The following is a 9,907-nucleotide window of genomic DNA, read 5'->3' on the forward strand; positions in this document are numbered from 1 at the left end:
CAGTAGATTAGTTTCATAGGATCGATGTGGTTTGATGAAGGTGGACAACTCCATCTGAGGAACAGTTGAGGGGAAACCCTGAGGGAGTAAAGGTAGGTTGAAACACACACTCCAAAAGACTTTCAACATTATGAGAAAACACATCTATATAGAGTAACACACACACACACACACACACACACACAACTCATTCTACTTCTCTCCTGATGGGTCGGATTCCTTTCTGGGAGGAGTTTCAAGTCTCTCCGAGCCAATCGGGACGAGCGGAAACAGGTCAGGTAGCCGAAGAGGACCTCAGAGGGAGCGCAGGCAGGGCAGAGCAGCCACGCACGGCAGGAGGTAAGAGAGAGCACACACACACACACACACACACACACACACACACACACATGCACACACACGCACACACACACACGCACACACACACACACACCTCTGTGAGATCACAGTTCCCCTCTGAGCCTGTAGATGTGTATAAATGTAGACATACCAGCATAAGCATGTGTGTGTGTGTGTGTGTGTGTGTGTGTGTGTGTGTGTGTGTGTGTGTGTGTGTTGGAGTGAGTGTCACAGCTGAAATATAGGGCAGTGCCATTTTAGTCACTGAGACTCGGAGACGTGTTTTGAGGACTGAAGTCCGTCAGGGTTTGTTGAAGATGAAGCACAAAGACGTGTCATTACACACATGTGTGAGAGTTCCATAAGAGGCCGCTTTGTGCTTTTATGTGGTTTATGCTTAAATGTTTGGTTTAAGAGTTTGAGTATTTCCCTCACTGGAGAGTGTTGCTGTAATTATAGCTTGAATAGCCTAAAAAGAAGCTCAAATCTGGGGCCGTACTCATCGTGATGAATATGTGTGAATATCAGATAAACACACAGTTATACCTTTCATGCTTTGCTTAAATGTTCCTTTTTTTGAATGAAGTTTGGTTCAGCCGTTAAATTGTTTCCCTCACCAAAGCACCGTGCTCTAATTAAGGCTTAAGAACATGTTCTTAATCAAGTTTGGTCTTGCAGATAACATAACACTGTAACTGTAGTTTAAACACCTTAAACAAAATGTTAAAAGTAAAGAGATCCAGTGTGACACTGTTTGACGGTGTTTTGGTCCGTCACTCTGCGTGTCCATGTGTGTCTAAAGAGTGTGTGTGGATAGAAAGCAGGTCCCTTCTGTGTATCACTCTTCTATTTATAGAGAGAACAAATCCCAGATATGAGAGGAATCCTTCCACCACTAACGAAGGCAGGGTGAGAGAGAGAGAGAGAGAGAGAGAGAGAGGGCGGAGAGAAGAAGAAAGGAGGAAGAAAATGAAAGCGATGGAGAGCAAAGAGGAAACTAGTGTGTGAGCGATGGATAGAAAGTGTAAGTGAACAAGCGAGAGAAGTCCTAAAGTCGAGCAGCGCTGTGTCCTCAACAGGTAGGTTACTGCTTTGTTTATGTGTGTTTGAATGGCAGATTAGGTCTTTACTGTTGTATTCATTTAGCATTTTGTACTTTTTATAAGTGACAGTCTGGAGACTCAGTGTTTAGCAACGGGGCAATTAAGTTGAACTCTTGAAATAAAAAATAATAAAGCATTGATAAGCCTTTTATTCTATAAGGCAATATTCTACATTTCTTTTCATGTTAACAAACGTAGTGAAAAGATCACAACCAGCAATGGATTAATGTGTCTCTCAGTGTTTCCTTCGACCCCCAAAAAGTAGTTCAACATTTTAACATTGCTCTCAGAACGGCACCACTGTAATGTCTGTATGCTGAACGTGAAGTCAGGAGATGATTAGCTTAGCTTAGCTTAGCTTAGCTTAGCTTAGCAACACACTGGCAATGCTCGGCTTACAGTCCTAATGCTAAGATAAGCTAATAGCCCGCTGGCTGTGGCTTCTATCTGTTTTGGCAAGAAAGAGAAAAAGCTTCCTAAAATGTTGAACTATATTTAATTTAATATATATATATAATATATATTCATAGGAATCTTTGACAATAAGAAAACAAACAGTGTTAGCATCATATAGTCGGTGCTTTAAGATACAGGCTAACTTTAGGAAGCTAACTTTAAGATGCTAACATGCTAATGACAATGTGAACGTGCTGATGATGTTCACCAGATTATATTGAGGTTCTCCGGCTTAGTTTAGCCTGTTAGCATGCTAACACTTGCTAATTAGCACAGAAACAAACCCAAGTGTCGGACACATGTTGACCTGATAATGATGAAACGTTAAGGGAGCGCCGAAGTTACAATGTATCCTCTGGGGACCATGCATATCATTTCGTTAGCGTTTCATTCGTGCCGCCGTTTGTGCAGCTGCAGCTCCTGTTGATATTCCAGAAATACCGTGAGCCTCTGAAGCACACGCACACATACCTCAAAGAGCCTTTTTGTTAGGTGTCTGCACACAAATATTGAAAATTTAAATTATTCAAAGTATAAGTACCTGTGGTTTTGAGTGTGTGTGTGTGTGTGAGAGAGAGGGAGAGAGAGAGAGAGAGAGAGAGAGAGAGAGAGAGAGAGAGAGAGAGAGAGAGAGAGAGAGAGAGAGAGAGAAAGGACTCGTGAGGCTTTGCAGCTGCTACTCATGGCCAACATAAATACCGTTGTGTAAGCACGTGTGTGTGTGTGTGTGTGTGTGTGTGTGTGTGTGTGTGTGTGTGTGTGTGTGTGTGTGTGTGTGTATTTCGGGGTGTCCAGGCTTTTACTCTCATGTCAAGGACAGCAAAGCTCTTGCTCCGTGTTGTTGCATAAACAGCACCTTAGTAACGGCAGGGCTGCCATTGAACGCAGCAGCAGCCTGTGACCCTGGGACCCTGTTCCTGTGGTCCTCTGCTCTGAGCCACTCGTAGATAAAGATAAGTGGGCCGTGGAAACTTCTACGATTGGGAACCACTTGGGTCAGTGTTGATGTGTGAAACGGCAAAAAGGGGAAGGGGGAGGTAGAAAATAGCAGAGGTGAAATAAGGAAGAGAGGGACAACTAGCTGATTCAGATTCCTTCTGTTATATTTGAGATCATTTAGATTTTATTATTACAAAGACCTCAAGAACACTGCCTCAGCATTAAGTAACGTTCTGAAACAATGGGTCCTTGAATTCACACAGAGATGGACAAATTTAGGTTTCTGTTTCCAGCTGATCCATTTTTAAAAGGTGGGTTTTGTAAAAGGAACTTAAAGGTTCAAGCACTCGGATTAAGGTTTGGGGTAGAGTGCTGTTTCAGTTAGACCTTTCACTAACTTTAATAATAAAGTTCTGTAAACTTTAACAACGTGTTGCATGCAATCATCCCATAATCAGAGCGTATGTGCTTTGTTGAGATTTGAATTGAAGATTTGTGATTAATAAACTAACTCAGGTTCTCTCTCTCTCTCTCACACTTATACGCTGAAATTGAGGCACCGTCGCGCTTTTATTTTGACATTCCCCGCTGCCTCCCTGTCATGAATGATTCAGAGAGCAGTCCCTCTACCTGCTTCTCTCCGGGAGAGTCGCTAAGCAACTGAAATGCTATCCCGGCCCTTCAAAACCACAGAAACAGAGTCCCAGTGCCCCCGACACACACACACACACACGCACACACACACACACACACACACACACACACACACAAGCTGAATGTCTGTGATCTGTGCTTCCTGCAGGTCAGTGGACTCACCGGGAGGATTATGTCCAAACCTTCGTCCAACGTGAAGGCCCTTCAGGTAAACATGTCTTCATCTGTGTGAAAACTGAGCTGTGGATGTGTGTGTGTGTGTGTGTGTGTGTGTGTGAGACCTTTATTTAAAACAAGAAATTCAACCACAGTAACTTCTTCGCCTGGTTAAAAAGCAAAGACGACAGATGTGTTCCACATTAAAGTATTTATTGGTAAAGGCAAATACAGAGTTCAGACTGTGCATAATACAGTATCAAGGCTTCGTTAGTGCAGAGTCGTAGCGAGGCAAAGGATGAGGACTCGTCTGCGTCGCTGTGTCTTTGCGTTGGTGTAGTGATGGCTTTGTGCGTGCATCTCAGAGAGGGTCTCTCTCTCTCTCTCTCTCTCTCTCTCTCTGTCTCTCTCTCTCTCTCTCTTCTCTTTGTGCTCATTTTCTCGTCTAACCATGGGACAGACATCTGGACGCAGGACTATTTTAAACACCAGTACGGTACGAACATGAGGCTCCTCGTCTCAGCGCTCCACCGTCGGTTTAAGTTCATCACAAATAAGAACAGCAGTACACATTTACGTTATGAAAAACTCGCAAAATCCAACATGTAATAAGAGCCTGGATCAACGTGGATTCCTGTTTTATATCCAACAACCATCAAATAGAAAACAACCACCGAACAGCGTTGAGTCGCCGCCAAAAAAAAAAGACGTCCGTTAGAGTCGACAAACGTTCCCCAACAAACAGTCAAGTCAAAGGATTTTATACTCCGGATGCAAAAGAAATATTTCTCTGATCAATGAAGGGAAATCTCGCTTTAGCGTCTTGCTCGAGGGCACTGCGGCAGACGTCAGGGGACAAATGTTTGCATCGATTGACCCGGCTGCTGGTCTTTACGTTCCCCATCCTTTAGTAGACGTTCCTCAGGAGGTCAGCTCTGAAGACGGTTCCATCTCAGCCTCCTCCCAGGTTCATATCAGGTCCGTTACATTTGCCTCCAAACCATTGAAACATTTTGTTTCCAGTGTGGATCCCAAAAGTCCAATATCCACTTCTCCGATACAACTTATTGATACGCACGTATGAAGCGGAGTGAGGAAGCAGAGTTGAACCATTAGTGTGCATGAAAAGATCAACAAGCAGCGGTTGAAGTACATTTACTCAAGTACCGTACTTTAGTAAAAATTGGAAGTAGTATTTCCATTTCATGGCACTTTACACTTCTGCAGTTCAGAGGTAATATTGTACTCTTTATTTGACCTAAAGTTCCCTTTCAGATTAAAATGCAAAACACGCGATCAACTTACAGAATAAAACACATTTCATTGTTATAAATTAAACATGAGCTGAAATCTTGAATCACTTGTCGATCAGCAGAGGATTAATCTGCAACAATGTCGACTATCCTCTGTACCGCTTTCCTCTGTTTTACAGATTTATAAACTAAATGTTTTTGGAAACTTATGGTCTGTCATCTTGTGTTTTGTTCAGTAGCTGCAGCAGTAAATGAATCGACCCAAAATACATTTTACATTTCACACTTTGAAGTCCTCGTGCTGCGGAGGCTGTTCGGCTCGGTTTCTAAAGTGTCATCCATCAAGTTGGCACACTGTTTCGACTTTTTAAACATCTAAATGACACGCTCTGTGGTTGCATTATGTAAATTAGGATCTTAATAGAGACTAAAAGCATATCAACATATCGCTCTCTGCTCTATCAACTGTGACGATCCTTTCTTTAGATTTGTTTCCTCCAACTTTACATCTCTTGACTGCCTCTTAAAGACCATATTTTACTAAATGAACATCATGCTGTGTTGAAGAAGACTGTAAACTAGAGATTGAGACCATAAACTCATGTTTACAATGTTTACTGAGGGAATAAATCAAGAGAGAAGTAGAGTCATTTTAGACTAGACTTCCATACAACCAGAGGAGTCGCCCCCTGGTGGTCACTAGAGAGAATGCAGCTTTAATACGTGAAGCATCGGCTTCACTCTGCAGAGGCTCAGATGGAATTACAACACAAGAGCTATTTTACTCTGTTTTTTTTAACAGAGTTAAAGAAACATTTTGGGATTTCACTTCCTTGCGGAGAGTTAAATATGAAAATCGATAGCGCTCTTTTCTGTCGATCGCGACGCTACAGCCGCACAGGACATTAGCTATTAGCTTAGCAGAAACAGCAATGTTTGTGTCCGCGTGTGGAACCAACAAACGAGTTATAACATATTAATTAAAGGCGCTGCTAGAATTCCATAAATGTTTGGACAAACCCAGGTTAACTGCTTCCCGTGTGAACGCTGAGCTAAGCTAATCCTGGCTTTAGCGTCACTTAAAAAGACCCGTACTGGTGTCGGCCTTTTCATCTCTCTCTCTCTCTCTCTCTCTCTCTCTCTCTCTCTCTCTCTCTCTCTCTCTCTCTCGGCAAACAAAAGTGTTTCCCAAAAACATGTCAAAACTACAATGATGGCGACGTATTCCTTTAGCCTTTGGCTGGAATGTCAGAACATGATTGCCGACAGCAGGCGAAGCGTAAGACAGTAAACAAGCCCAGCCGAAGCAACATCACAGGTATCACCGCTCTGAGCACACATGCTTTACTTTAAACCTCAATGAATAAAACCCAACACACTCCCTCTCTGTACAGCTGTACAACATGAGCATATTTACAATACAGTACAGAACAACGGCAAAAAGAAATGACACACATCAAGTTCAAGTGACAGGACATCGGGCAGGCAGCAGTTTAACATCAAGTTAGCAGGCAGCTCGCTGAGCTACGTGTGTGTGTGTGTGTGTGTGTGTGTGTGTGTGTGTGTGTGTGTGTGTGTTAGTGTGTTTGTGTGTGTGTGTTTGTGTGTGTGTCCCACTTTTCATAAAGACACAACGTCCTTTTTAGGGATGTGGTGACAGGAAGTCGTGGCCAAAATCAAAACAAGAGGGTTTTGAGGAAACAGGTGTAGGCTTACAAATAAAACACACACACACACACACACACACACACACACACACACACACACACACATGCAGAGACGCACAGACGGGGAATTTGTTTAAAGTGTTGAAAGCATCTCATTGGCTCTTCTTTGTCGTCCGTCAGGCTAATTTGAACATCCCGATGGGAGCTCTGCGTCCAGGGGCGGGACATCCTGTCAAGAGGAGAGAGGAGACAGTAGACACAGAAGAGGTGAGACAACACAGGAGACACACACACACACACACACACACACACACACATTTACCAGCAGGTTTCCGCAGGTTTAACGATATATTGTGCTGTGCTTGATGTCCAGAAAATGGTGGATTTGAAGAAAAATGAAGCTCTTTTCAAACGTTATCCAATTAATCCCCACCTGCCATATTAATAATAATAATAATAATAATAACAATGTTTCCTCAGGCTCATTCACCAGAACAGCCCAGCGCCGCCGCCCAGACGCCAGAGGAGAAGAAGGCGCTGCCGGGCGCGGTGAAGCTGCCCGGTCCGGCCGTTAACCTATCAGAGCTGCAGAACGTCAAGAGTGAACTACGATGGGTCACCAAGGACTGACACGTAGGATGAAGCCCCCCCCCCCCCCCCCTTCCTCGTTGCTTTATGTGTAAGAATAATAATAATAATGATGATTGAAAACCCCCTGACCATCGTTGAGGAGAGCAGCTTTTATTCAGGTGCGTCTCGTGAACAGGTAACTTGTCGTCATTATTTGGATACACAAAACGTGCCGCGGATCCCTCAACACACCGGCTCAAATGGAAATACGTGACGCAGCTCTGTTGATAGGCGAGTTAGTGAAGTGACTCACTGCTTCTTTGTGAAGGATTCAAATCCAGTCAGTGATGTGAAAACAGTAAATAACTATAGCCAACACTACAAACACGCACAGTGTTCACGACCTTTACTTATATAAAAGAGGAATCAGTTATCAAGAGAGTTGTAGATTAACTTCCTGATTATTCCAACACCCATTTATCCCGAGTCAGATTAGACATTTAGACAAATCCATTCACCGAAAAGAGGGAATTTAACTTTATTTGTATTTTAAAGTATCTGGCTGCTATGCAAATTTGATTTCCCTCCTATCCACAAAACAAAGAGCCAGTCAAATTAAATGTTCCTCTGCATCATAGTAACATCTCTACAAACTACAGTGTATGTACGTCACAAGGAATAAATCAAATTCTGGACTAATTGCACCAAAACTATCCGTCTGCTGGATAGATAGAAAAATAAAAACATCAAAACATGAAACTATTACAGATTAGTCGCGTCTTCACTGGGGCAGTGAGACTCGTCGCCACAATGACTGCTTGCAGTGGTCGACGCTGGCCACCGGGGGTCACTGTGGGCTGTGTGTCTTTGTTTTGGTCAAGCGGTGTGTGTGTGTGTGTGTGTGTGTGTGTGTGTGTGTGTGTGTGTTGATGCCTCTGTGTGTGGGCAGGATGGGTTGAGTCAGGCTCTATATTTACTCTTTATAGAAATGTGCGTGTGTGCGTGTGTGTGTGTGTGTGTGTGTGTGTGTGTGTGTGTGTGTGCGTGCGTGCGTGCGTGTGTGTGTGTGTGTGAGCAGTCTGTGCTGAGACTTTCTCAGCGGGACACAGAAACCACAATATCCAAACACTGTGTGCTGCGTCGGCCCTGCCCAACCCACGTGTGTGTGTGTGTGTGTGTGTGTGTGTGTGTGTGTGTGTGTGTGTGTGTGTGTGTGTGTGTGTGTGTGTGTGTGTGTGTGTGTGTGCGTGTGTGGGAGATGAACGAGAGGCTGGTTCAAGATCTAGTTCAAAACATGTTTCTCTGAGGCAGAACAATAATACTACACGCTATTCCTGAGCAGGTTCACAGAGTGCATTTAGTCAGCAGCTGCACACAACATGTGCCAGATTTGTGACTGTGCTTTAAATTGGACACCATTTGTCCCACAATGCAATGCACGACGACGACAGAGGACCTACTCACAGCCGCCAAACAAACAAAAAGGTGTTAAATATTAGCATTCTGCTAAACGCCGTTATTCCAGAATTGCAGTTTGTCTTGCATGTTTATACGGCCAAAAGTATGTGGACAGCCTTGATCTTATTTTTCTACCTTTGTCTTCGTTATGTCTGTAATCCTGCACATTTCTTATCTCTTATCTTTCGTACATAGCTGCAGGCTACCGGGGTCAGCTAAGCTAACTAGCATACTTTAGCGTCGTTTTAAAGCTCCCAGGCTTCATCCTCTCAGCCTCGTGTTCTTAAAGTGCAACGCCACTGAACCGGCAGAACTGCGGCTCTTCGGCTCCGTCCACCGATGACCTGCGCCGCCTCCTCAGAAGTGTTTCTGCGGCTCAGGCTTTTGAGATGGAAATGAACGGCGAGGGGAGATCAGGACACGGAGAGACGAAACAGAAAATGGAAAAAAAAAAAAGGTCAAGATAGAGATGAGTGCAGAGAGAGACCAGGTGACCAGATCTCATAGGCGATGCAGTGACCTGGTCTTCTCCTCATCGTCCCGCCGTCTCTGAGACGGTTAAAACCCCCTCACAGCGTCTTTATCTGTCTCTCCCCTTCAGGGTCCCCAGCCAGGCGGAGAGGACGGCAGACAATCTTCACAGACACAGACCGCTGCCGCCGAAGACTTGAGCAGGCTACAAACGAAGCTTTGAGCGACGTCTGCAGGAAACGTCCGGCGTTTAACCAAAACCACCAAGAAGCAGGCCTCCATTTCTTTCAGCGCTGCTAGTATCTCACCATGTGTAGCAGATTGTTTCGTCACAAATCCAAACTTAAATCACAATTTATACAAAAAAAGTTAAATGAAGTCGAGATAAAAGCGAGATGTTCTGGTTTCCGCGGCAGAAAAGACTCCGCTCTACTTGGACTTTTAGGAATAAGTGAGTTGTGTTGCAATAACGGCTTATTCTTCAGCATCTTCTTTGCTTTTTGTTTCGTTTTTTTGGGAGTATTTTAAAGTGTGAAGTAGCTGGTTTTGAAGGACAGTTGATGTGCATCTAAGGAATGTGATTGCTCTTTTTTTCCATTCTGTCAAAACTCCAACTATTCAGCACTGATTTATACTGATACTTTCTATTAAATTATTCATTTCTACATGTAACAATTTGCAATAATGCGATGGGATTCAGGTTCAATTGTACTACTTTTTTCTTTTGTTTTTGTTGGAAGTGGGAATATAACGTTTTACTTGTTTTATTGATATAATTCCCAGAAAACTGGTATCTTCAGGAAAATGTTACAATAAAACAAGATGGTTCTGAAACTCCAAA

The 9,907-nt window shown here is 43.6% G+C and overlaps 1 protein-coding gene across 3 annotated transcripts; it reads left to right on the top strand.

Moving 5' to 3' along the window:
* smpx (small muscle protein X-linked) lies at window positions 1-9,907 on the top strand. Of its 3 annotated transcripts, XM_068710247.1 has the most exons (6): window positions 1-92; window positions 231-339; window positions 3,640-3,699; window positions 6,748-6,834; window positions 7,048-7,200; window positions 9,197-9,907. In XM_068710247.1, exons 3-5 carry the CDS (start codon window positions 3,664-3,666, stop codon window positions 7,195-7,197), a joined length of 273 nt encoding a protein of 90 aa, XP_068566348.1. In that variant the 5' UTR covers window positions 1-92; window positions 231-339; window positions 3,640-3,663; the 3' UTR covers window positions 7,198-7,200; window positions 9,197-9,907. The 3 variants fall into 3 exon arrangements, with proteins under 3 accessions (XP_068566348.1, XP_068566349.1, XP_068566347.1); XM_068710248.1 differs by lacking the exons at window positions 1-92; window positions 231-339 and adding an exon at window positions 1,184-1,418 and having other exon boundaries at window positions 7,048-7,246; XM_068710246.1 differs by lacking the exons at window positions 1-92; window positions 231-339 and adding an exon at window positions 1,199-1,418.

Source organism: Cebidichthys violaceus, unplaced genomic scaffold (genome assembly GCF_023349555.1).
Source record: "Cebidichthys violaceus isolate CVI_PGR_0920_01 unplaced genomic scaffold, fCebVio1.0.p SCAF_15, whole genome shotgun sequence".
Classification (NCBI taxonomy): Eukaryota; Metazoa; Chordata; class Actinopteri; order Perciformes; family Stichaeidae; genus Cebidichthys; species Cebidichthys violaceus.

Bases quoted from the DNA above. Each gene is read 5' to 3' on its own strand.
- smpx (XM_068710247.1), top strand. From the start codon at position 3,664: ATGTCCAAACCTTCGTCCAACGTGAAGGCCCTTCAG. The intron at 3,700-6,747 runs GTAAACATGTCT...GTCGTCCGTCAG, and splicing joins CCAACGTGAAGGCCCTTCAG to GCTAATTTGAACATCCCGAT. The intron at 6,835-7,047 runs GTGAGACAACAC...ATGTTTCCTCAG, and splicing joins AGACAGTAGACACAGAAGAG to GCTCATTCACCAGAACAGCC.